This window comes from Postia placenta (assembly GCF_002117355.1).
Source record: "Postia placenta MAD-698-R-SB12 unplaced genomic scaffold POSPLAscaffold_13, whole genome shotgun sequence".
Classification (NCBI taxonomy): domain Eukaryota; kingdom Fungi; phylum Basidiomycota; class Agaricomycetes; order Polyporales; family Adustoporiaceae; genus Rhodonia; species Rhodonia placenta.
Window position 1 is genome coordinate 1,288,424 of NW_020169844.1, and position 26,019 is coordinate 1,314,442.

General features: G+C 53.3%; 5 protein-coding genes across 5 annotated transcripts; 4 read left to right on the forward strand and 1 right to left on the reverse strand.

Annotated features, from left to right (window-relative positions):
• Positions 1–4,179: 4,179 nt before the first annotated feature.
• Positions 4,180–4,987, forward strand: POSPLADRAFT_1152025 (hypothetical protein; the record flags this gene model as incomplete). Its single annotated transcript, XM_024486612.1, has 4 exons — positions 4,180–4,445; positions 4,504–4,522; positions 4,558–4,861; positions 4,920–4,987. The coding sequence occupies 4 exons, from the start codon at positions 4,180–4,182 to the stop codon at positions 4,985–4,987; spliced, it is 657 nt and encodes a 218-aa protein (XP_024335925.1).
• Positions 4,988–7,432: 2,445 nt separating this feature from the next.
• POSPLADRAFT_1041267 (hypothetical protein) lies at positions 7,433–10,286 on the forward strand. Its single transcript, XM_024477876.1, has 14 exons — positions 7,433–7,558; positions 7,615–7,755; positions 8,141–8,154; positions 8,204–8,233; positions 8,283–8,491; positions 8,547–8,605; positions 8,665–8,948; positions 9,001–9,167; positions 9,217–9,546; positions 9,601–9,691; positions 9,750–9,829; positions 9,885–9,931; positions 9,992–10,079; positions 10,136–10,286. The coding sequence occupies exons 1-14, from the start codon at positions 7,503–7,505 to the stop codon at positions 10,187–10,189; spliced, it is 1,650 nt and encodes a 549-aa protein (XP_024335926.1). The 5' UTR covers positions 7,433–7,502; the 3' UTR covers positions 10,190–10,286.
• Positions 10,287–11,336: 1,050 nt separating this feature from the next.
• Positions 11,337–17,283, forward strand: POSPLADRAFT_1049263 (hypothetical protein; the record flags this gene model as incomplete). The annotated part of the gene is made up of 17 exons (XM_024479698.1): positions 11,337–11,417; positions 11,510–11,664; positions 11,966–12,006; positions 12,086–12,134; positions 12,186–12,260; positions 12,313–12,466; positions 12,533–12,587; positions 12,804–13,370; positions 13,430–13,564; positions 13,629–13,886; positions 13,943–14,059; positions 14,578–14,703; positions 14,763–14,870; positions 15,104–15,217; positions 16,688–16,817; positions 17,006–17,165; positions 17,266–17,283. 17 exons carry the CDS (start codon positions 11,337–11,339, stop codon positions 17,281–17,283), a joined length of 2,343 nt encoding a protein of 780 aa, XP_024335927.1.
• A 1,844-nt stretch (positions 17,284–19,127) lies between these two features.
• On the forward strand, positions 19,128–21,980 carry POSPLADRAFT_1126860 (hypothetical protein; the record flags this gene model as incomplete). The annotated part of the gene is made up of 10 exons (XM_024483565.1): positions 19,128–19,184; positions 19,236–19,343; positions 19,400–19,514; positions 20,417–20,484; positions 20,539–20,669; positions 20,734–20,841; positions 20,896–20,999; positions 21,055–21,414; positions 21,485–21,868; positions 21,928–21,980. Coding segments are annotated over 10 exons (1,488 nt in total), but the record flags the coding sequence as incomplete, so codon positions are not given.
• Positions 21,981–23,084: 1,104 nt separating this feature from the next.
• Positions 23,085–24,814, reverse strand: POSPLADRAFT_1151963 (hypothetical protein; the record flags this gene model as incomplete). The annotated part of the gene is made up of 8 exons (XM_024486604.1): positions 23,085–23,292; positions 23,355–23,493; positions 23,551–23,679; positions 23,746–23,885; positions 23,951–24,060; positions 24,115–24,172; positions 24,425–24,530; positions 24,589–24,814. Coding segments are annotated over 8 exons (1,116 nt in total), but the record flags the coding sequence as incomplete, so codon positions are not given.
• Between the last annotated feature and the right edge of the window lie 1,205 nt (positions 24,815–26,019).

Below are 26,019 nucleotides of genomic sequence, written 5' to 3' on the forward strand. Positions count from 1 at the left end.
TTGCTGAGTCTCATTCTGCTAGACTGCAATGTCTGTATAGGGCTATGCAACCCACCGAGGGAAGCACCGAGACTTGCACAGCAATGCGGTCGACGAGACAGGACGTGAAAGGCTGCGACCGCCCAGTATAACGGGTAACACAGCAATATACGTCTGCTGACTTTATCATCTTCAGGATTCTAGAGCACCGGTGCCGTGGAAAGTCGACACGGAATTGATGGTTTCGCCAGAGATGGGAACATTTACCGCTACACGCTCTCCGAGACCACATTAGACGCTCGTCGCATAGGGTTCTACGCCCCGCCGGGCCAGACAATCGCATGACCTGTCAATCTCTCGAGACTAGACAAATGGCGTTTACATGTAGACATGTTCTATCATGAACATATGGCTTGAACAGACAGAGGCGATACCTAGACTAGGACCCCGAATCATCTCGTAAGAGAGCGAGAGTAGACTGATGTGGAGAACATCAGGATTGTGAACGCGTTTGTAAAGGATATGCCCTTTCAAAGACCGCATTAGGTCGCGGGGAGACATGATGGCTGTTCCTGGGAGTCGACTAATTCGGACGGGCAAGAGGATCCCAACTTCTACGAATTACTCATGACGTGAGTAGACGAATGTAAGAGTTGCAGTCTAAGCCGAGGCAGTTTTGGCGTGCCAGAGTATCAAAAGAATCTCCCAGAGAACAAACCACTTCGAGAACATGACATCAAAGGACTGGACATACCGCGGTGTTCAGGGAAGAGTCCCTACCGTTTCGCAAAGGGCGGTATACAGTTTCAGAGGATTACTGTTGATTGAAATAAAAGGGTCAAGGAATAATGACAAACTAGGTGTCCGGCATCTGAAGGTCGGGAGGTACAAACTTGAAGTAGGATTCGTGGACCATGACACGGTGGCTGGGTGTGACGCGGCGCGTTCTCTGAGCACGTGAGCTGGGTCACATCCGCTATAGTCGTGGGGCCCCAAGAGGACCCCGGCGAATCCCCCAAGAGCTCTGATCCCGCGCGGACCCCCCTCCGGGGGTCAGCCCATGGTCGATTTCGGGGGAACTTCACATAACCTCGCCTGATTCCGGTCAGTTTCGGAGGTAAATGGGATCTAACGTCTAAAAATTGCAAAAAAGGCGAGAAATTGCAAAAAATCGCGCGCGCGATTGTACCATTGTCACAAGGCCGTACATAGATTTAGAAGTACCGACTACTACACTGAGGCCACTGATTGACGTGGTACTAATCTCTCTACTTCGGATCTTTGTATTTGCACAAGATCATTAGACCTATAAATTCCTACTTACATGAAGTTTGGTATGAGAACCGATAAGTAAAGTAACATAGCGACGAAGCGGTATCAAGAAGCAATCGAGTGAGACGTCACCGGTATCATCGTACCTTTCCGGCACATTTCGGCACCCGTTCCGAGGCCGGATGGACCTTATGTTCGGGGGTCGAGGATCATACCTCGCCCCGGACGCCTGGTTTCGGGGGCACCTGGCACATAACCTGACCGCCGTCCGGGCCCCGTTTCGGGGGTTTGAGATGTAAGATTTTGGCTCCAGAGGCCCCCTTTTCGGGGTTTTCGGGATCAGAGCTCTTGGGGGATTCGCCGGGGTCCTGCCCCAAGTCGTCTGCATTGATCAGACCCATCTCCTGGGCTTCGTCGTCAAATGATGATGTCCACTTGTGCCTGGGGTTTCTCACACTGCCTCATGCTGCAAGGCCCGGTGCCTGGTACTTGGATCTCCTGATACTGACGTTGAAAGTAAATAAATACCATATGGATATAGCGCGGTCGCGTTGCGAAGATACTAGCATTGAATAGGGTACAATCTTCTGAATTCAAAGGCGGTATTTGGACGATTTCTCTTCCTCTCTCGGCGTCCAGGACATCAATGCTCAATGCTTGAAGCGTCCCTTCAGCCCTTACTTCACTATGGGCAGTTCTGTACCGCCAGCCGTATGAATACGCTCAGGGCGCGCTTTCCTGTGTTGTACGGCTTTGCGTACCTTGTTGGTCTGTGTACTTTCGACAACACACGTCATTGAGCTTGTTGCCAATCTCCCTGACGCCGTTAAGATTGCCGGGAAGACCATTCTTAATATGCATTTCGTGTTCTAGCTCCGCTACTTGAGCTGGGGTGTGGGCAAAGGTGAGCGGTACTCAAATGCTCTAGCTTACCTATATCTATTGATTCTTCTTGCCCTATCGAAGGGAGCGTAGCAACTCAGACACGCGGCCCTCAACACCAGTGCAAGACTGTCGCTCTAGTGTATGATTGCATTCACCGGTGTAAGCTGCTGGGAACGTCAATTGTAATGATGAAAGAGAATTAAAACTTTCCAAAAGCAACATATGCGTGCGGTTCCTGAATGACGCCCCGTCATAGACGCTGGGAACGTCGTTTACAGAAGGCGATTGACAGGCTCGATAACATGAACAATTGCAGGATGATAAGGCTCGTCGCACGTGCACTGTAGTACTGTAAGCTTCCATTTGATATGATCGGGGTTCATTCGCCTCATTGTGTGTAGAAGTCTCTGATAGATTGCCTCGAACAGGTTCCGTCAAAGCTGTTGTATGGCTTTGAAATATGGCTGTGTCGTTAATCCCACGACTTGACTTATTATAAGGGTCCCCAATATGCTGTACAAAGGATTGACTAACTATCACCCCAAGCAATCTCAACCCAGCCGTGCCATCCTCTGCTGCTGCTAAATGGGTAACCAGCATTCCATTCAACGTGAGGAACGTGAAGAGGAGGAATTCCGATTACTTGCTCAAGCCTTCAAGGACGCTCGGCTGAGGCATGACAGCGGACCCGACCTTGAGGCCGGACGAGAGCATGTTGCGCATGGTCATGCCCTTGGGGGATTTAATCCTGTGACTGGAGTCTTTCATCCGTACTTTGGGAGCCTTGGACATGATAGATGTGAGTTCTAATTTGTGGATTGTTCATGCGCACTAGCCAACAGCGTTATAGTTACACGTAGTACGTATATGCGTGCTCCACGACGAAATCAAGTAGTGGCTGAACCGTACCCCCCACAAACGATATCTTCGGTACTGCCTGACCTACGGCCCACACGTCCAATTATAATCCAACCACCACTACCTCTCTCGGCTCCACCTTTTAACAATCCGCCCGATGTTCAAGCTATCGCGAGTCGACCTTGTACTCCTCCTGTGGTGATTTTGCCTGCTTCCTCTCCCCTTCCGCGGGTTTGCACTCCGCCTACACCCCCTTCGTATCAACCTGACGAATATCAAGCAACTGAAGCGATCCCTGTTCCGCCTGGGATGATAGTTCCCTCTCAACTTGACGACACTCAGACCTTAGGTCCTCACACTGATCCTGTAATCGTGCACGAGGATCGGCCCGCGTCCCCTCGGCCTTCGGTTGTCCACCACGAGAGGTTTCCATCAGATGACGAGCGAGAATTTATCGAGGCGCGACTCCACGCTCGAAGTCCGAGTCCGAGAGACTCCCCTACTACACCCTCACCAATTGTTGTCTGCGTGCCCACTGTTGTACGTCCTCACGGTGAGCCATATGGGCATGCAAATCGCCGATCACAGATGTCGTCCCCGGTTCATGAGCGTTGTGGGGTAAGGCATCTTCCAATTTCGAACGCTCTCACGTTCATACAAGCTTTGCGCTGATCACAACATGCATAGACTCATTCCCCTTCCGAAATTTCTCGCGTGAGCACAGCCGACGGTTCATGTCACGAGGAAAGCCATCGGATGCGTCGTTGGTCTGCAAGGACTCGGAGTTTCAGTCTGCCTCGGGACCGTGCGGTGTCCCCTTCACGGTACACGCCGCCGCTGCAATCGCCGGATGATTTCATGCCCGGAATATTTTCTGAAGATGCGTCAAGGCAATGCAGGTCTGTCCCGCATTCTTATCGCGAGGTTCCAGTCACCCGTACAAGCTCTCGAGAGGGATCCCCCGATCATAAGCTTCACGGCGTCTCGCGTTCCTACATTCATGCCCTGGAAGAGTGGGGCGACCACATGAAGCAGTGGCAAGAAAGAGAAGCGAAGCTTCTAACGCTGATCGAAAGGATAGCTCGCATAAACACAGAGAGAGGGGCATCTCATATGGAACCCTCGGTGTGCTCTCAGTCAGGAGATGAGAGTGACGGACGGTCAAGCCTCAGTGAAAAAGCATCCATGCAGTCCGAGTTCGCTCAACTAGCTAAGCCATATCCAAACCGCGCATTCGCTGCAGGCTTGGCCATATCAAAGAAAAGCTGCGGCGATGGCTGGAAGCCTGATTGGGACGGTGTCTTCCCGCTGAAGGTATTCCGAGGGGCGGAATATCGTGCTGTGAGGGTTCCCGCTCACTGGGACGATGAGTCGCTTCTGCGAGAGTTACGGAAGACCTATGACGGGCTACGCAAGGTCTGGAGAAAATGGTTTTCATTGCGGAACGTCGGGTACGTGATTACACAGTATTTCCCGGGCGACTGCTTATTGACGGCGGAATCTCAACAGGTCGATGACCATAGTCTTGGTGAGTGGTTAGCAGTTACACCGAATCGGATACAGTTTCTCAGTATCATGCAGGAGGACCACTCTTTCATATACCCTCAACGAATTGGGCCGGCCCGTGTGTCACCCGCCAAAAACATGCGTCTCCGGTGGTTCCTGCACCATCCTGAGTACATGAAGGGACGGCATGAATTTATGCAGGTTTTGACTGCCGACCCGGACCTCGGCATCGAGTTCATTGAGCGATGGCAGCTCTCGCGCATCGCGATCGCAGTCTTGATTCCCGTTTTTGCTTCCCTGGCGATCGGGGTTGTTTATAGCGGTGTCATGGACGACCCCTCGACTGGATTCACTATTGCGGGTATGTTCACACGCACTCGGAATTCACATCAAGGCTGGCTAAAAAAATGGGATTCTAGGCTACGTAACGTCCGCATACTCCGTGTGTCTGGTGCTGGTAGGCCTTCTGAATCTCGTCGACTTCTAGTGGTTTCGGGTACGCGATGCAAGTGCTTTACCTCTGCAGCGACTTCAAGTTGCCAGAGGAACGGGTGACCCCAAATGTTTTGAGCGCCTGGGGAGTGATTTTGAAGCGGTATTCCTGAGAGGGTTCCAAGTGTACAACCTTTGAAAAGACAGGCATGATTGAAAGCTCAGATATAAATGACTCCGGAGACTATTTACCAATTTTCTATATTGTACACAAGTTACTTTTGTACTGAGCAGAATGTTACCAATACCGACACGGATCAGGACACACACATCAGCAAAACTAATTCTATCCTGTAAGGCTTCTATAAGGCTTTTAGAACGCGCCACAATCGATGCAATCGCTCGTAATTATTGCGGTGGTCTGATAAGGCATTATAGCGCTCACGCAAAATGCCAATGTTCGCAATCGATGCCAGAGGTGCAATTCTGATGACGTCCAGCCAATTGATGCCATATTTGTGTTGCCTTATAATACAATGCAAGACATCACAAGATATGTACGAACTGCCCATACATGGCATCTATTCCCGTTTGTGCTGTCATATATGAGGTCGCCAGGATTCTAAGAACATGCCAGACTGAGCGACTGTTTCCTTATGGGCATCACATTGCTGAGGCGCTTTTTGCCAGTCATCACAGTTGCTCAGACAGCTCGCAGACATCAAGTCAAGGAGATGTATTGTGTGCACAGAAATGCAAGTACTACTACTACTTTACAATGTACGAGCAAGATACATCACTGGGTCTTTGCAAGACATGCTCAAGCACCAATAGCCACGGTTGATAACCGATCTGTACATATAGAGTCAGTTTGTGTTATGATAGATAACATGCATACTCACTTAGTCCACCACTGCGAAAGCGCGCTCGGCTGCTTGAGGTGCAACAGTCCAGTCAAAAATCGCTATTGCTCCAGACAGACAATGGCGAGCAACGTACCGGGATCACTCCAACTGCACAGCCTATGTAGCAGTCGGCCAGTAGATCGGAGATATCATTGAGTGTTCCTCAAAGCTCGGACTTGAGTTGGTTGGAAAGACAAAAGCGACTCGAAGTCGAGTATGGGAGGTCCTGCTTGGAAGGACCATGGTCCTATATATGTCTAGAGTGTGGGTCGAACTTTTCCAAAGCAGTCAGACATTGAAAATTCCACGCTATCAGCGGGGCAGCGGAGAATTCAGGGTGTCACAGTCACCCTAACCTAGACCATGCATAGCTCTGGCTATTTGATATGGCAGTAAATTCACTCACATACGGATCTCAGCGTTGCATAGAGACAGCGGCCACACTCACGTCATGTCCGTGTTGGCCGGGAATCCAGTGCCCAGCGAGTCCCTGCTAGACCCTACGTGTATCTATCAAATGCCAGTCTTCATGGGAGATGCCCACAGAAGAGCATAGTAAGTTTGACTCGAGATACAAAAATGATTGCATCCAAGAAACAGAGCGGAACCATACCCCTCAGATGGCAATTCTAGGGGAAATCGAGCTTGGATAGTTATGCGTCGGCATTCCTCGAGGGTGTAACCCTAACCTACACGTGAGTAACCATGAGGTAATACCAGATCTCCCAATTCTGCTGCACGTTCGCAATCACTCGGCATACGGTCGGCCTTCTTGCAAGCCTCATACAAGCCCTGTCAAACCGGGGAATTTATGCCTCAGGATGACAACAGCCCTCCAATTATGTTGAGTGCCTCTCGAATATCATCATCATTGTACCTACATTATAAATACCTTGTCAGGGGTTTATTGCGGGCGGGAATGCTGGTGCGTATTGGTCACCGGCATAAGGCACTGGCATTTTTCAGAGGTTTCGCTGATGCACGCCGATCGGACGCTAAACAGCCAGAAGGACATTAATCGGTATTTGTACTCGTCTCGCTTACTGTTCGCCCAGACTCCTCGGTATTGGTTTACAATCCGCGGGGTCGACTAGACCTGCCATCGCAAATCATATTATGAGGCAAGGTGGGGCAGGAGCTCGCGGTAGAACTCGGAGTCGACAGTGGTGCACGGCGGCCCTACCGAATGAGGATAGTGAGGTCGATACTTGCTGTGATTCCCTCGTTTCCTCGCTACCATGGACAGTAATCGATGAAATAACCCTCCTGCTCAGGAGGAACTCGTTGTATGTGGGCTTCGTGACTGATGGTCAGATTGGGAAAGCGACTGGCATCGCACTATGAGGTGCCGAGCGCCGCTATGCTCCATGCCGCCCACCTGTACATTTTGTGAGGGCGCCGTTCGATCACAATGAACCAAAGTCAAATATGCACTCCGAGTCGACGACGTCACGGAGGCAAAAGGCATGACGAAATGCTCGCAAGCTGATTGGCTGTATGTCGCCCGTCGACGTCATCGAGACGCGAGCTCGCGATATAGGTCACGGTGCTCAGCGCTCAACCCGGGGTACATCTTGCATGTCCTCGCTCCTTCGCAACAGCTCTCCTCGTTCCGCTCTCGCTCGACACGCACATAGAACCCTCCTCTTGGCCACCGTCTACCGCATGTCTACGAAAACCATCGCAGTGCTCAACGAAGCCGACCTCAAGGATGGCGAAATGTACGTACCAGTGCCAACGAGATAAGAGAGCAGCGCATCCTGACTACCACTCACAGGAAACAAGTAGACTTTGAGGGAGAAGGAAAGGTTCTTCTCTCGCGTCTAGGTGACAAGATCCATGCTACTAGCGCGTTCTGCACCCATTATGGTGCACCGCTCGCAAACGGTGTGCTTACTGCCGATGGCCGTGTGGTCTGGTGAGTTCAAATGTTTCTGAGTACGAGAGCGTTTGTACAGTGGAATACCTTGTAATGCATGACATTGCCGCCTATCCTTCATTGTGAGAATAGACGTGCTGCAATGCTTGCTACGAGTACGCAAGCGATGGATATATTTCTACCCAAGAGAGAAGCTTCAAGATCCTTGCTCTTGCTTGCTAGCACCTGCGGAGTTGTGACAGGCATCATAGGTTGACGAACTTGCTTTCTGCTTGTTTCGCTTGCTGGAGACGGAGGGACCGACAAGGGACCCTGCATGTATGCAGGAGCATATATATGCACATCTCAAATTTCGTTGATGCGTTCTGAGTGCTGTTCGTGATAATGGTCCCACTAACGCGTTTCTCTGGTCCGCACGTCACAGCCCATGGCATGGAGGTCAGTATACGTCACTCTCTGCGAGTTTGCAGGCTCATTGCGAACACAGCCTGCTTCAATGTCGGCACGGGAGACATTGGTATGTACAAGCATTCTGCTACTTGTCTGTATGCTCAAAACAGCTTCAGAGGATGCCCCTGCACCGTCTGCAATTCACTCTTTCAAGGTGCATGTTGCCGACGGGAAGATTCACGTGGCAGCGGATCCCGCAAACACGTTGAAGAACAACCTCTCCCGCCAGCCGAAGCTCCTGGCTACTGGTGTCGGTGCCGGGAAGGGCGTCGTCATCGTCGGCGGCGGGAGCGGTGCATATTACTGCATCGAGAGCTTGCGGGAGGTGCGCATCAACACTCCCCTGGTATAGTGCGTGTCATAACTCGTCGCACGGGCAGCACGGCTTCAACGGTCCGATTACCGTATTATCAAAAGAGCACCATAGTCCTATCGACCGGTGCGTGCATATAGACGCCTGCGAGCCGCAGAACCACTAAACGTTCGGTGCAATAACAGAACAAAGCTGAGCAAGGCGCTCATAACCGACCCAGCGAAGATTGAGTGGCGCTCGTCTGCGGAGCTCAAGGCAAAGTACGGTGTCGGCTTACGCACTGGTGTCGAGGTCACCGCGGTCAGTCCTGGCGAAAAAGAGGTCATCATTGGGTCCGGACAGCGCGTGCCCTACGACACGCTCGTGCTCGCAACGGGTGGTGTCCCGCGACGCCTTCCGATCGACGGGGCGGACCTGGCGAATGTATTCACACTACGCGGCGTGGACGACACGAAGAAAATTGATGCAGGTGGGTGGCTACGACTTCGCAATCAAAAATGACGCTGAGAGACGGCGTGCAGCATGCCAGGAGGGCAAGCGGCTGGTCGTCATCGGGTCGTCGTTCATCAGCATGGAGCTCGTGGTCGCGGTGTCTAGCCGCAAGTTGGCGTCGATCGACGTGATCGGCCAGGAGGAGTATCCATTCGAGGTAGTGCTTGGAAAGCAGGTCGGCGCGGGCCTCATGAAGGTTCGTACGCTGCATATTCACGTCAAACGCCGTCCTCATTTGTACATAGTTCCACGAGAGCAAGGGCGTGCGGTTCCACATGAAGTCGCAGGTATCCAAGATCATCCCCTCCGCGGCCGATCCTTCGAAGGCTGGGACGATCCTCGTTGGCGAACAGCAGCTGCCCGCGGACGTCGTCGTCATGGGCGTCGGTGTCGCGCCGGCGACTGAGTTCTTGAAAAGCAGCCATGGCTTCGAGAGCGCACTGGACAAGAGCGGGGCTGTGTTAGTAGATGAGTACCTGCGAGTCAAGGATCTGGATAATGTATACGCGATCGGGGATATCGCGATGTATCCGCAGCCTGGCACGGGGGAGCTGAGGCGGATCGAGCACTGGAACGTGAGTAATAGCGATTCATGCCGGGCGGAACAGATGCTCACTGAGCATGTGTAGGTGGCCGGTAACCAGGGGCGAGCTGCTGGCAAGACTATCGCAGAGAACAAGCCGCAGCCATACGTGAAAATCCCTGTCTTCTGGAGTGCACGTAAGCAGTGGCTGAAGACTGAGTGACTTTGTGAACTGTACTGACAAGAGACCTCCAGAGGGTCAGCAACTGCGCTACTGCGGTGTCGGTGCAGGCTTCGATGACGTCATCATAGTGGGCAACCCGGACGAGATGAAGGTGCCACCGCTGGCGCTCTATGACATTCTCAATGCTGATGGTGTGTTAATTGCAGTTCATTGCATACTATGTGAAGGACGACAAGGTCGTAGCTGTTGCAAGGTAAACGTACTACGTGTTTTGCGTGACATGCACATGGTTCTGAAGCCGATGTGTCGCCAGTATGCAAAAGGACCCGGTGGTTAGCAAGGCATCGGAGCTACTACGCCTAGGTTTGATGCCGTCACCCACGGAGCTCAGGGCTGGGAAGGTGAGTTGTGCTAGCTATGTGTCGGTTTGAGATGTGCGTTGACGCGGTGTGTGCAGGACATTCTGTCAATCGACATCCAGACTCTGGGTGCAAAGCCAAGGCTCACATGAGCAGGTTGTGTCTATTTGGTAAAGACGGACTTATTCATAGCCAATGTACTTGTACTTTGTATCACCCAGAATTCTGCAACGAGGCGTTGTATTGTTAGTCTTCTGACCACGAAGCATTTGACGGACATCGATTTGGACGGGTCGGATACATGACATGACCAAGACAAACTCTTTTGCGTTGAAATTCTCGTCACGCGATTCAAAATGCGCCAGACAGCAGCGGTTGGGTTCAAATGTACGTCCGTCCAGTTTACAGGCAGCGTACACACGGGAAGAAACAGGAGAGCGTAAGGACATCGCAGCGATCCTGCAAATATTGTCTAAGGCCAAGGGATTGTCACCGAAAGCGTTTCGGTGCCACGAAGCCGGCAGCGATAGAAGTTCTCTTCCGCAACATGCGGTAGCAGATAGTACAAGAAGGCACCGGCGTCACGAATGCCTTTGTCGCGTATGCAACACGAAGCCGCTGTCGAACTCAAAGAGCATGCGAGCGAGGTGGTAGGGCGGTATTGCCCGCTGGCAAAATACGTGGAACTTTGAAAGGCACCGGTGTCGTATTAGCGATAGCTTTCTCGTCTCGTTCCCGTCCGTTAGTACTACATGTAGTATTTTTAAGGGTTGTTTAGAGGATTTGAATAGTCCAACAGGCATACGATTGGATGAGGGGGTGAGTTGTTCTTAAATGTGTGGACAGGAGTGCACTCTACTCATGACAGAATTGTGCGGCGGGAGGGCGGGACAGGATCCCCGGCAATTAGGGACCGGATCACTAACCAGGGCGGACCCAAATAAGCGGGCATCAGGGTGATTTGGCGCGGGCAAGAAGCTTATCTGATTTGACCGATATGCGACCCCAAACGACATTATCTACTCATGCTTCCGAACAAGTGGTAGAGAATACCGGCCCTTTACCGCATGTTGATAGATTCTATGGAAGGTTATATATGCTCAGTCGAGCATTACCGAGTGTGCAGCCCTACGTTGCAATGTTCCCCTCTGTCCGTCTTCAGGATAAATTTGTTCACTTTAGCCCGTCGTATGAGGACGAGGCAACTTCTCCAGCCCAAACACATGCCAGTGAAACCGTCAAAGGGTGACTTCTACACACTTCGTTTACGTGTCATGCTCATGAGGGTTCAGTGGTAGAATGGTCATGGAACACAATGACCAGGAAGAACTGGGAAAATGCGAGTATTGTGGGACGCACAAGACTGCTAGAAGGCTTGTGGTCGCTCTCGATGGAACGATGAACTAGTTTGGCGCCAAGGTGACAGTACTTTCATCAATTACTGATATCTAGTCTTGATACCCGTTGGATAGAACTCCAATGTCGTCGAAATATATCATCGTATCAAGAAGAATGATCAACAGCTGACGTACTACAATAGCGGCATTGGAACATACCCTTCCCGCAAGTTCTCCTGGAAGCTCATGAAAACCCATTTGGACAGTCTAGTCGATCTTGCTATTGCGTGGTATGTGGATGATATCCATTGAGACATTGAGACAAGCGAACAGACATTTGAATGACGATCAGGAACTTCGAATGGATTATTCTCGCTGCGTACAGGTGGCCTTCCGAGCAATATCGCGATGGGGATAGGATCTTTCTTTTTGGTCTCCTTTCCCTTTCACTCAACACGCGTAGTTGCTGATTGATAATAGGGTTTTCCCGTGGCGCATACCAAGCAAGGGTTTTAGCAGCAATGATTGACGAGGTGCCACGCACTTTCATTTCGTTGTGTCTACTCCAATTGACGTTGAATGAACGGCCAGGTGGGACTTATATATGCCGGAAATGAGGAACAAATTCCGTTGTATGTTGTCGCATGTTGTCGCATGTTGTCGCATGATGCCGGTGATATTGTATGGGCTCACGACGATGTTCACTAATAGCGCCTATGAGCTCTATGCAGCCTCAGGGGACAAGAAGCCAAGCGGGGGGGTGCGTGATTCAATGTTCACTGTATGATTGACTCTCATCACTTCCTCAAAGGGAAACATCAATTGCGAGCCGTTTCAAGGAGACATTCTCTAGGCCGAATGTCAGGGTCCATTTCATTGGTGCATGGTATGTCCATACTATTTCTTCAATCAATGGTTGATCAACGATTGCTGCTAAGGGATACCGTGTCCTCTGTCGGACTACTGCCTTCTAAGGCTTTACCCAAGACTCGAACAGCCGATCATGTCTGTGTCGCTCGGCATGCCCTTGCCTTGGACGAGCGTCGAGTCAAATTTGCCCCAGAGTTCCTGCAAACGACACGCTTGGATAATGTAGGAAGCGTCCATGATGTGGACTCGCCTCCTTGAACATCTCATGCTGATCGTCACCGTATACAGATTAACACCACTGCAGTCAATGCTGTTCCGCCTACTTGCGTGACATCCACAGAAAGTAAGCGAAAGGAGAATGTTCAACGCATGAGTGAAGTGTCTGCACGTCGAACAAGGGCGGTTTTGCATCAACGGGTGAAGGAAGTTTGGTTTGTGGGCTGTCACTCAGATGTGTACGTCGAAGAGCATGCTTCTCTTCTTTTGGTACTGATCAGAAGAATTGACAGAGGAGGGGGGAACAAACGAAACGAAAAGCTATTAATGGACGAGATTCCAGCTTCATGGATGGCAAACGAAGCGCAAGCCGAAGGGCTTACGTTCAATGATTCGAATGTCGATTGGGAGATGTCTAAGATTCAAGAGCAAAAGCCTCGCGAATTATTGCGCTGGTGGTGGTGGCTTGCCGAGGCGATACCTTTCCTCCGCCGTCAGGAAGATTGTCTCAAACCTCACCAATGGTTTGTGGCTGTTTCTATTACCTTTACACGTGCTGATTCACGTTCTAGAATAATACCTCACATGGGTGCTCACCGCATCATTTATCCTGGTCAAAAGATTCACCTTTCCGTGGCATTGAAGAGAAAATATTTGCCCAAGGCTCAGTTTCATGCATATTCTTCGACCGCGCACTCTCCCGCTTGGAGTACCATTTTGGGGAAGGACTTAGATGCTAATGAAGGTGACACTCAGGATGCCTCGAAGTATGGCTGGATGGACGACTTAGGTGATATCCTCGAGCTCGACCTCTTTGATATTACTGCGATCCCAGAGCTGGTAAAGAAGCTAAGTCAGCCTCAGGATTCGAAAGTAGCACTTGACCGTTTGTTCGTTCTTGCTCATGACGGTGCGTATCGATGTCCTTCGCATACATAGTAGTACTCCACTCATGTATGGACTTTGTAGTCCACCGGACTCGTGCAATTGTGGAAGCAGGTCGTTCAATCGGACGTAGCCTTTGGAGGATTGCACATGTCAACCGCGATGCCCCAGACCTGTTGAGAAGCGTCCTGAGACTGGTTGAACGACTTGTTACCGATGGTTAGTGCTCTGTGGTCGTCCACGTTCAACCTGTTCATGTTACAAGACTTATGCGATCTTTCAGATGCTGGATTGCAGGCGCTTTGGGACTCCAGCCTCGTGTTGTTGCTGTCTGATCATGTAGGAAACAGTGTCCAGGAGGACAGCAATCCTTCCGAAACGCTGAGACTGCTACGACTCTATCCGTCACTATACCGGCATGTACATACCGTTTCAGAGTACACGGTATACCCATATACGGAACTCATATTGAGCAAGACATTACATACAGAATGGGCAGCGATCGCTGTTTCTGCATACGCAACACTCGTGCGACGATGTGGTATGTCATGAGCTCCTATCGGCTCGTAATGCGGAATGACTACATAGGCTTCGTAGAATGGAAAACGGCCGATGTAATAGAAGAGCTTGTATCTCTCTTTGTTGGTTCTACTCTCTCACATGAGACCAGTGCGATCACAGCGCAAGCGTTGTATGAAAATGTGACCTTGTTTAGTAAGCCGTAATTTATGTTTCCATCACATCGCATGTCAAAACCCTACAGAGCTGTCTGATCCATCTGTGGAATTACAACTGCAGACTGCAGGAAAAATTAGGACAAGCCCTTGTAGAAATTCTGGTGTCGAAGCCGGCCCCAATCTTGGAATGCGTTCTCAGCACACTGGATAATAATCTTTCCCGGTGTAAGTCTGATAGTTTCACCTTCGCAGACCATTACGCTGATCGGTGACAATTGACCTTTGGTACCAGTTGCGCGGCCTCCTTTGCCGAATCGCAAGAGGTTCACGAGATATAAGTGGCAGAGATTGTTAAGACGAAACATTGAACAAGACGTGGCTCTTATAGGTCAGTACACAGCCGATTCAAAAGGTTTTACAAAGTGGTGATTAGAACACAGCCACCGTTCCACCTGCAGACAGCAGACTGACCAAGGCACTCTTGAAATACGCACAAGGTAATAACACCAACAACATTGTGCAATGCGACTGCTCGACGTTAACCATTGTCTCAAGGGATGCAGCCTGACTCGGACCCCAAAGTCGTCCAAGATGTTATTTTCCAGTCAGATCCTGAGAAGCAGATTAAAGCCTCATCCTTTGCAGACACATGGAGTGCGCATATTGAGCAGATGGGACAACGTGGGTTGTTAATTTCTGTGTGGCTGCACCAGTTCCAGTGATCAATATATATGATCCAGGTGCTTTCAGACCTGCATTTCTGCGCTGGGTAGAAGAAGAGTCACGTCGCCAATGGACATATCGCTCCTTCCTCTTGTTGTGCCTGGTGGAAGTAGCCAAGGACTGTGGTACGTCAACATATAAGTGGTAAAGCTCGTGGTCTGTATCTGATGACATGGGGTGTAGAAGAGCTTCAAAGCAAGATTATAGATGATCGCCGTCTCCATGAAAACGTCTTTTCCGTGTTTCAGGACAGTAAAACGCCTCATGATGCGGGATTATATGCTATATCTTGGGTGGATTAGGTAAGTCCATGTGAAGGCGATCATTTTTACATTCAACCAAATCCACCTCGACATAGGTGATCGATTCGCTGAATGCCTTCCGTCGGAGTTCGTTCAATGTGTCGTGAAATTCACAAGCAATGATGCCGATGGATATTTCGGTTATGAGCTCGTCGAATTACTCAACTACAGTGCGTCTCATAGTCTCAAACTTGTATCCCAGTCATTAGCCAACTCTGCTCTAGCTAAGTATTGCGATAAGATCTGTGATCCATTTCCATATTTTATGGAAAGGCTGCGAGAGTGTATTGAAGTCGAAACAAATAATGACTGGGCCTTCCTTGCCATCAATGCATTGACACATCATCGTAAGCATGCCACCGTTATGATTCAGTCCTACTGATCGGCCTACCCTGGAATGGGGTTGCTCCAGACAAAGCCTGCAAGCACATGGTATCTCTCGGCTACGTGTGGGTCTTATACGGATTTCTAGGGCATGATAATCCGAATATTAAGCAGAAAGCCTTGACGGCGCTCATCTACATGATCTGTGAAAGCGGTAGGTCGATTTTATATATCAATTGAACTTGCGCTTATAAATCGATCCCCGTGTGCAGATGATCTTCGGCAACAGATATTCTGTGAAACGTCATTGATAGAAGATGTGGCAAAGGCCATCGCGGATGAAGCTGTCGATTTGACTTGGTTCACTGATTTTAAGACGACCATCCCCGTGCTTACAATCGGTACGTCTTGCATCTATAGTGACGCATAAACAATATTGATCATTTTCCTATACGAGGTTCGGGCCAAGTTGATTGGTGGTACATGCTGCCAAAAGCTTCTTCAAGTCCTCCTCGACATATCGAAAGCAAATATTGTACGCCACAAAGCCTTGGTGTGCCTGGAAGCGTTCGCGCACCACAGTGCGTTCGAAGTTTGAACGTCAATCCCAAGCTTCTGATGTAAAGTTTTAGGCGATGCTGTGGAGGTATTTCGGAGAGATCGCTTTGTATTGCAGCTGATTAAATTGTCGACCAATACACAAGATCCCCTATCCGCAGAAGCCTTCGACTTTATTTCTCATTTACCCAATAGCCGTACGTTGTGTGACCTCGAGATTCATTACGCTTTTGGCCTCACCAGAACCATTGCTTTAGCGGAGCTCTATGAAGCTTTCCTTTCACCGGACTTTCCTGGGTGGTTGAGCGAGTGGCTGCAAATATACACTCGTGACCAAAGCCAAGGCCTAGTCGCTACGTTAATTGATGTGTTTGGTAAGCACTCCGACATTGCTCGATGCCCTATGTGTGCTCAGCATAGATATTCGGAGTAGCAGACAAACACTATGATAACTTGCGAGATCAATTCGTGGACATGATGAAGTCGATCACTACACACGACGAGATCGACGAGCCCATGCGTCTGTATATAGAGGAACTCCTGCACAAGATTGATACAGGTGAGGGAATATAGCAAACCATGAATCATAACGCAGTCTGATATATATCTAGATGCGATGGCAACTTTTCCCTCAGTGGCAAGCTCAAGCAACATTATCGAGATAGATGATTTGGAGCGAGTCGAAACAGAGGTATCCGAACATCCCATGCTGACACTCTCAGGCGCTGCCGTACCTATACCCGCTTCCCAGGCTCCAGAAGACGCCGTACGCGCGTATCATTCGGGGCAGATGAATCATGAGGAAGAGAGCGAGGGTTTCTCGGAAGAGCCCCAATCTACTGGATCGCGCCGCAATGCAGACGAAACGCGCCAGATGTGCATAGTTGCGTAAGCTTAGCTCAGAAGACTTGTACGGTACTCTACGACGTAAATATGCTTCGTCGAACCCCATGTGATCAAGCTGCCTGGTGTACTAATCAGGCTCTCTGATGGCTGTTCCTCGTGGACGAACAAATGCTGGGATCGGGGAGTCGGCCTAAACAACGATGTGCCGTGGTGAACACATCGTCGCATAGCAAATGCGCCATTGCCTCTGCACGTCCCGCCTTTGGTAACGTGGGCAAAGCTCGCGCAGACATTCACCAATCGCCGGCGTGGCGCAGAGTCTGGCAGAGGCTCATGACGATTACTGACAAGGGTGGCGCAACTGGCGAATGGCATTTCTTCACGCTGGAGGTGAGAAAGATTACACAGTGCAACTACAGGTCGAGAGACGATAGCAATGACCTCAGATCCCACTTCCCCGGAGCTTTCTCCTTGTCTTTATGTACCCTAGCTTCCTCCGCCTCGCTGAGAGTCCAACGCCCTTCTGAACATTGTTAGTTACTTTACATCATGATGGTGGATTTTCGTCGATCGGAGAATTTAGGGCACGCTCATCTGCGTGCTCCTTTGTTGATGGCTCGGGCACGGGGAAGGAAATAAACGCTGGGATGCATGAGAGATTCTACCCCAGAATATTTTGCTCAGAGTCTGAACCAGACCCGACCTTTCCGAGTTGCGCCGGCAATCGCCATTCGCTATCGCTGCGCCATAGTGGCGCACCCCAATCGCCCCGCCTGGCGCCGCGATTGGACACAGTTTTTCCAACAACACTATCCGCCTTGGAGTCTAGGACATGAAGCTGAGGACAGGGCGTGTGATGCGCTCGCACGGGTATGGATATGTCCGCTGCACCGCATCGCACTGGCGCTGAGCCATGCGAGGCAAGCACATGGCGTCGAAAATCACTCGCGTTGACCTTGTGCTTTATGAGGCTTTCAGGACGGACCCGCGCCTATGACGTGCTGTTGATCGGGGCATAGTGTCGCGTAGGAAGGGGGGCAATATATCAAAACGACTCGTCATACTGCGGCTGGAGCCCCCCCAGCGCGTACTCACCGTACGAGTGAGAGCCGAGGCGCACGGCGTTGTGAGTGCATTGATCCTGCGGTCTGAGGCGCAACGCACCGGGTATGGCGGTGCGTTTGGAGGTATGGCTGCCGACTGACAAGTCGGAAAACATGTATTGTTAAAAGGAATTTCGCTCATGGCGAAGAGACGAGGAGCATCGCGGGAGATTGTGTAGGACGAGTGAGCGTACGCAGATGCGTCACGAAGGCAAGACGCACGTCGCACGGCAGTTCACGAGAGATAAGCCGGGAAAGCAGCGAGAGAAGGTCCAGGACGGTTGTAGTAGCAGAAGCACATAGGGAGCGCTCAGTAGATGTATTCGTGTGCCGACTTCGTAAGAGACGATCTCACATGCGGGATTGCGCAGCTACCGGCCGAGAGCGGACCAGAGTATCGGAGTGATAGGGTGATAAAATTGATGTGGGGATGCGGGCATAAGGCTGGAATGATTGAGCGCGGGCGGGGACGCGCAGATTTCGAAGCATGGTGTCATGAAGCATAAAGTTGGGGAAGCAGACGTCGGAGAGCGTGGCGTTTAGTCAGTGCAGTGCGCAGGACCAATTGCGACAAGGGCGCTGCTGTGTAACAGCAGATTGTAGTGGCGGTCGTGCGGACAGAATGCCAAAGGTGGCTGGGCGACCTCCGACGTGATAGGAAACTGGAATGATTGCAGCAGTCAAGAAGGGCTTGTTGAGATGGATGGGCGTTGATATAATGTGATGCGGTCGGGAGGGCCATTGCGAGCAGCGCACGAGGGCTCAACTCCGGCGAGAGGTTCGACTGATGAGGAGATTGGGACGACAAGTTGAGGATGACGGCGTGGGGGGCCGATCGCGGGCGCCTGTCGTCAGCAGATGAGTCAGGGAGCGCCCAGAATGCCAGATCGGCCTTCGATCCATTCCCATATTTGGTATCGAACCTCCTGCTTCTGGACACACGTGCTCTCAAAAACATTGATACGGGCGCTCCGGCGGCACTCATGGATGAGGCCATCTATTTGACTAGATATTAATATGAGCCGCCACCGCGCGCCGCCTTTATATCGTCTGCCCTCGCGTCGTCGTCGCTCTCTCGCTGCAACCAGCCCTGACGTGCGAAAGCTAGCCTGGCCTTTCAGCGTGCGCCATCCTTGCCGCCATGAGTCTCTCCCGGCCGCCGTCCGCTCAAAGCCCTGCGCCTGTCCCCGACGCGAACGAGCGCGGCCAGATGTCCGAAAAGCCTGCAGAGCATGCCTACCACAAGCTCAGCACCTTCCAGACAGTCGGTCTCATCGCTACATGCACAACCGCTATGCTCATCAATGTCAGTCTCCCCACTATATTTATTTCGCAAAGGCTTAACCCACGCATATAGTCCTCAAATAACACGGCAGTGGCTATCGCGCTCCCCACCCTGGGCAGGGACCTCAACATTCCCCAGTACAGACTACAGTGGGTCATTTCCGCATATACCCTCAGTTCTGTGAGCATTTCGCCGTCTCCCTCTGCCAATCTCTCACTGACGCCCGCCTGCGCCAGGGTTGCCTCCTCCTCTTTTTCGGTCGCCTTGCAGATCTTTTTGGCCGCAAAAAAGCGTTCCTCATCGGTATGGCCTGCCTCAGTGTGTTCAGCTTGGGCTGTGGGTTCGCACAAAGTGAGCATCATACCAGTTGTCTGTGTGTTTCGCTTTCTGGACGTGTACATCTTCGCGGTCTCGGTGTCGTCGCCGCTGAGATACGGAGGCGACGTCCGCAGCTCATAGGGTAGATGGTCGACTCCACTTGGGGTTGCCTAGACAAGCTGCTGTGTTTAAGACAGCTTCAGCCGCATGCGGCTGTGCACTCGGACATGCCTCTCTGATTTCCTGCCGCGGGTGCTCGAGATCAAATCACGTCGCGCTCTCCTGTCGGTCGTGGCGGGTCCTGCTCACCGTCCACAACGACAGTCGGCATCGTATCGATGCTGTCCCCGTTGCGCGGGTGACCCACTTCTAGATCCGGCGCATTGCTTTCATGTATGCCATGTGTCGCGCTTCTCGGGATGCACTCCGGGACTTGCCTAGCTTCGCAAGTGAGCCAACGCAGAAGCCGGTCCATGCCGTGGGTCGGGCGCCGTTGCCGTCGCTCCTGCTGACCGCATCGCCGTGCGAGAAGCAGACAAATTTGACTGCGCGGATCCGTGCTGACCGTCGCCCTGCTCCATTGTGGGGCGGAACTGGACTGGGCTTCGTCCAGGTAGGGCGCACAGATTACTTGAGGATTATGCTGCGTTGGCGTCATGTCCCTCCGCGTGTGGATCGCCGTGCAGAGGACAGTTCAGCGTGGTGCATGCGTTTGGTCAAATTTCGCACATCGTTTTGAAGGCCTCTGCGAGCCACCCATGAGGTACTCCCAGCCCTGCGGCAACTCGGTTGCGGAGAGCCGCTATTGCCAGGCCGAGGATACGCATAGGGGGAAATCATGAATGGACTCGGAGAGGATCCATCGAGACCCTTGTTCCACGTCCTTGTTCCACTCCAGTTGCGCCAGACACAGTCACTCATCATCAACCCCACAGCCGAGATCACGATCGACATTCTCCGTGGACTCCAAGGGCTCGGCGCGGCCGCGGCCATCCCCGCCTCTGTACGACCATTCCATGCGGCTCGCACTCCCCGCTGACGCTCTCTGCCCGTGCAGCTCGGTATCCTCGCACACTCGTTCCCGCCATCCCGCACGCGCTCCATCGCGTTCGCGACCTTCGCGGCCGGCGCGCCCGTCGGTGCGGCGATTGGAAGCGCGATCGGCGGTGTGCTCACGCAGCTGACCGAGTACGTCGCGTCCTGCTTGGCGCCCCTTGCGCGTGCGTGCGAGTTACTGACGAATTGTGCGCAGGAAGCACTGGCGGTCGACGTTCTGGTTCATGAGCGGCATCAGCGCGCTCACCTTCGTGGGCGGGTTCGTCAGCTTCGACGCGGACATGCCGTCCACGGAAAGGGACCGGTGCGTACAAGGCCGCATGCTGAGCCTGTCGCACCTTACTGACCGCTGAGACAGACGCATCGACTGGCTGGGCGCGTTCCTCGTCACCGCCGGCCTTGTGTTGATCGTGTTCGTCCTGAGCGACGGCACGATCGCCCCTGACGGCTGGCGGACCGGATGTGAGTTGCCTGCCATGCGCGAGCACGCCCGGACACTGACAGTCCCCCGCCGCAGACATCATCGCGCTGCTCATCATCGGGGTGATCCTGCTCGCCGCCTACATCTGGTGGGAGCACTTCCTCGAGCGCAAGCTGGACGCGCACTCGCCCGCGTGGTGGACGCCGCCGCCGGTGATGCGCGTGTCGCTGTGGGGGCGCGCGCGCGGCAAGCTCGCGGTGACGCTCGTGCTCGCGCTGCTCGAGTACAGCGCGTTCATGAGCTTCGGGTTCTGGATCCAGCTGTACTACCAGAACTACCAGGGCCTGAACCCCGTGCTGACGATGGTGCGCCTGCTGCCGATGTTCGTCACGGGCGTGATCTGCAACGTGATCGTCGCGCTGTTCGTCGGCCGCGTGCCGCTCGTCTTCCTCGTCGGTGCGTGTTTCCCCGCTTGCGCGGTTTTCCCTGCCTGACTGGCTGAGGGGGCCTGCACTCTACTGCACAGCCATCGGGACGACGCTCACCGCGACGGCGAACCTGCTCTTTGCGGTGATCGACACGCACTCGCCGTACTGGGCGTTCGGCTTCCCCGCCGCGATCGTGTCGGTGTTCGGCGCGGACTTTGTGTTCGCGTCCGGCACGCTGTTCGTCGCGAAGGTGTGCCTCCCGCACGAGCAGAGCGTCGGCGGCGCGCTGTTCCAGACGATGACGCAGCTCGGCGCGTCCTTCGGGCTCGCGGTGACGACGATCGTGTACGACACGGAGCTCGCCAAGGCCGCGCGCAAGGTCGGCGTGATCGTCAACGTGGACGGCTCGAACGCGCCACTGTCTGCGCAGCTGACCGCGTACAAGGACGCGTTCTGGATGGGCTTTGCGCTCGGCATGCTTGGTGCGTGTGCCCGATTTGTCCGTGGACGCGCTGGTTGTGGTGCTGATGGCGTGTTGCAGGATCAGTGCTGTCCGTTATCTTCCTGCGTGGCGCCGGCATCGTCGGGCACCGCAGCGGTGGCGAGGACGCCTCGGTCGTCAGCGGGGATACGATCAACGACGAGAAGGCGCGACAAGACAAGGCGTGATCCGCGGACATCGCTCCTCGAATTTGCCTCCGTACTATCACACACACCTGGAAGCACATACCTTATGGGTCTCTAATGACGTACGCTCAATAGACAGATACGATACCTCACGTCCCTCATAGACCATACGCGCGTCTCATGCGCATGCTACTCACCAATGCGGATGCTAACACACACTTACGACACCGTCGCGCCGCCGTCCGGTGCGCCGTGTACCGTATCCACACTGTCCTATCTGCTGTACTATAAGTAATGACACATTATACCATCGCGATGCCCTCACAGGGTCCGTAAACATGTAAATCGATGCATATGATACACCCACATCCAACATCGCCGTTGTCAGCTGCTGGGTATCACTATATGTACATGGCAACCAGCGAGTCTATACTGTCCCTCACCGAGCCCGCGCGCATACAAGTCCCGCGTCCGTGCTCCCTTAACACCAGCGCAATCGGACGCACAAACCGCACGCGCGCGGACGACGGTGTCGGCACGGCGAGCAACCCACGGTCATCGCAGAGATGCGCCGGAGTAGCTTGGAGGAAGGGAGCCCGCCTGAGACTGTATCGACGTCGTGCTCTCGTATGTCGCGTACGGCTGCTGGGCAGGCGGCGGCGGCGAGTACGGCGGCGCAGCATAAGGCGCGGAGAAGGGTGCGGACGATGGCGGCGCGCCCGCATATGGCGCGGGCGCGGGAGCGTACGCCGGAGCCGTCCGTGGAGTGTGCTGAGGGGCGAGCGGCTGAGTTGGCGACATCGGGGGTGGCGGTAGGGGCGGGGCGGTGTAGGTGGGGCGGGAGGGCGGCCGCACGGGCTCGGCAAAGGGGTTCGGGAGCGCGCTGTCGCCCGTGTCTGACTGGTAGGTGTTTTGGCGGCGGACGGGCGACGTTGGCCGCGAATACGCGGTCTGGCGCACGGGCGACGCGGGCTGGTAAGGCGGGCGCTCGCTCATCTGGTAGGCGGAGGCGGAGTCGGCACCCGGGTGTGGGCGGTGCGTGGGCGCTGCTGCGAAGGGGCGGGGCTGCGCGCGGCGCGGGACGGGGACGAATATGCTCGGGTCGGGAGCGTAGCCCACAGCACGGCCGTTCTCGTCCCACTGCTGGTATGCGGAGCCGTCGAAGGACGCGGCGTGTGCGGTGAGGGGGATCTCTGCCTCAGAAACGTTCGGATTGAACGTGACGGACATGGAAGACCCATTTCCCTTCGCGTATGCCTCAGCCATGAGCTTGGCTTGGCTACAGTCAGCGCGAGTGGTAAGCATGCGAGGGGGGAAGCATAATTCAGGAGCAATACGCACCGGGCCTTGCGCTTCTCGTAAATGACGGCCGGCTTCGCCTGGTTCAGCTTGGTGTTGACGTACCACATGGCACCAATCGTGATGAGGACCGTGATGCCGATTACAATGTCCTTGACGATTGTGTCGGTGCGACTACCGCCTACGCGCATGCAAAGTGTAAGCCAAGCATCCCATACATGAGCTACAACACACTTACCGCCGTTCTCTGATTGTTCCATTGCGACACCGAGATACACCGTGATAAATTGCTTTGGCAGAGAGAGCACCGCGGCGATCGCGAACGTAAAGATGCTCATACCGCACGTGGAGAACACAGCAGTTGTGACTGTACGAGGCAGAACATGCTTGTCAGCGAGGGCAAACATAGCATGAGGACTCGGGGATAGCTTACAATGACCCGGGATCGCGCTCAGTCGTATAATCAACGCAATCTTGAAGCCTCCCTCTCGAACGACCTTTGCTAAGCATGCGTACATGATCTTTGTACGCTCCCATTTCTCGGCACGGCCATGGAGACAGTACCTGAACGCACTACAGACGGAGGCCCGTCATGTTAGATGCACACGCACACTCGCTTGAATCAACACGGCACGCACTAGAAGTTACCCACTTCGCCGAGGAACGTTCCAACGGCGACGATGGCAAAGCCCACTCCGAGACCCCACACGAGACCACACAGAATGCCAATGATTTCGTGTCCGAATAGCTGACATGCGTCGGGTCAGCAGTGAGTTGGGAAGGTGGCACAAACACAACTCACCGGAGGGAAGGAGATGACAAAGAGGATGGCTATGGGAATGAGCCAGCCAAATGGTAGCCTGTGGAGGTACTGTAAGCATTCAACTATCGTCGCCCATATCTACACCACGATGTGATGCACCACTGTTAAATATGCATCACGATCAAGGGTGGCGGCGGACATTGACACGCTGACATGGCTGCGATCACGCCAGCCCTTAGCACGCCGCATGCTTGCCAATCAGACAGTGTCACCAGGGTCCATAGCTGAGTAGGAAGATTCTGTATACAGTGCCGAAGGCATCAGGACAGTAAAAGCGAGCAAGACTCACTTATGCATCCAATTGGCAGCGGGTTGCAGCCACCGAACAATCTTGTCGTGAAATACTGTGAATAGAATCACCAGGACGAGACCGAATATGCAGATTACGTAGTACCCTAGACCGACAACATCGTGTCAGCATGACGAGCCGCAGAGAGGAAAAACGACACGCACAGAGCCACTCCCGGCGGATCCAGAACTTCCAGCGACCCATTGCCTTCCAGTCTATCAGATTTGTCTTCTTGAGCTCCTCGCTCTCGCTCGGGGTCGGACTCGGTGTCCGTGTGATGTCGCGCATGTCGACTACGGTGGCGCCACCCTTCTTGTTTGATTCTTCGTCGCTGCCGAGCGACGTGCGGCTAGCTTCGAAGCCTGTGCCGTTAGGCGGGTAGGATTGCATGGCGGCAGGATTGTTTCTTGAATTGAAGCCATTATTTGGAGACCTCTGGCCGCTGTATGCCTGATACGATGACATTAGAGAAGCAGAATGAGTTGCTGGCCGAGCAGCAATCTAACAGTCGTGCGGGTGCGGGTGGCGGAGGGTACGGGCGGTAGAGGAGGCCGGTGAAGGCAGCGAGCACAGATGGCGAGACAAACACGATGGAGTACAGAGGAAAGGGGTATCCAAAGGAGAGGAGAGGAATAATATAGGGCAGAATGGGAGTAGTGAGGGAAGGGAGCAGGCGTTGTTGTTGGCCTGGCCCATAGCGTCGCTTGTTCCCCACAGCCCTCCGCTCTCACGTGCCTGCGCATCTTCCGCGCCGCTGACCACGTCCTCATTTGTCTCCTGCCTTTCTTCTTTCTCCTGGCCTTGCTCTGCATCTACTGCCTCTGCTTCGGACGCATCCCTCCACTGCACGGACAACACCCATATTTAAATATCACCGGCGGCAGTGCACTCCTTGTGTGCAAACCAATGTGCTTTCAATCTGATTCCCCTGCAGTCCTGCCTTTTGGGCCATCCCGTTATTCTCTTGGACACCTGCTGCGCCGTTCCAGCCCTCCAAAGCTGCCCAGTCTGCGGTCTACTGCGCGAGGGCCACCTTTTGTCTCTAGTACACGCCCATGCTGTCCAGGTTAGAGTCGCATCAGCTATGGAGCGAATAAGCTGACTACAAATACGCGCTCAGCCGGACCTCAGTCAATCATCAGAATCCGTGCCGACCGCCCATTACTGCTATCATCATGCATGTCCGAACATCTTTCACAGCCTCTACGCCATCTTGCGAACAATAGACCTGCGGCTGTAGCTAATTTGGCATGGACTGCCCATCGAAGAGGAATCTATGGCTATGTTGCTATCGCCCCGGCAGCTGCTGACGCCAGTACCGCGTCTCATGTATCCATTTGGAGTCCTGATGATCCCTGGCTGTGTCGTCCGAGAACGCATTCCTTTTCTCACTCCGGGCGATTATGAGCGCATGTCATGCCGGTAGGTTTGCCTCAACTTCGCATGTCCCTACTGCCCGCACCACTATGCGCAGCGTGGAGATCCGTTATTTTAGCCGCAGTTAGGCGCGCAAGCGAAGCGCCAGCCGGGCGTTCGCCATATATGAGACTTGAGATGTTCTCCACAGATGCGAGCGAACAACTTGAATTTTGTGT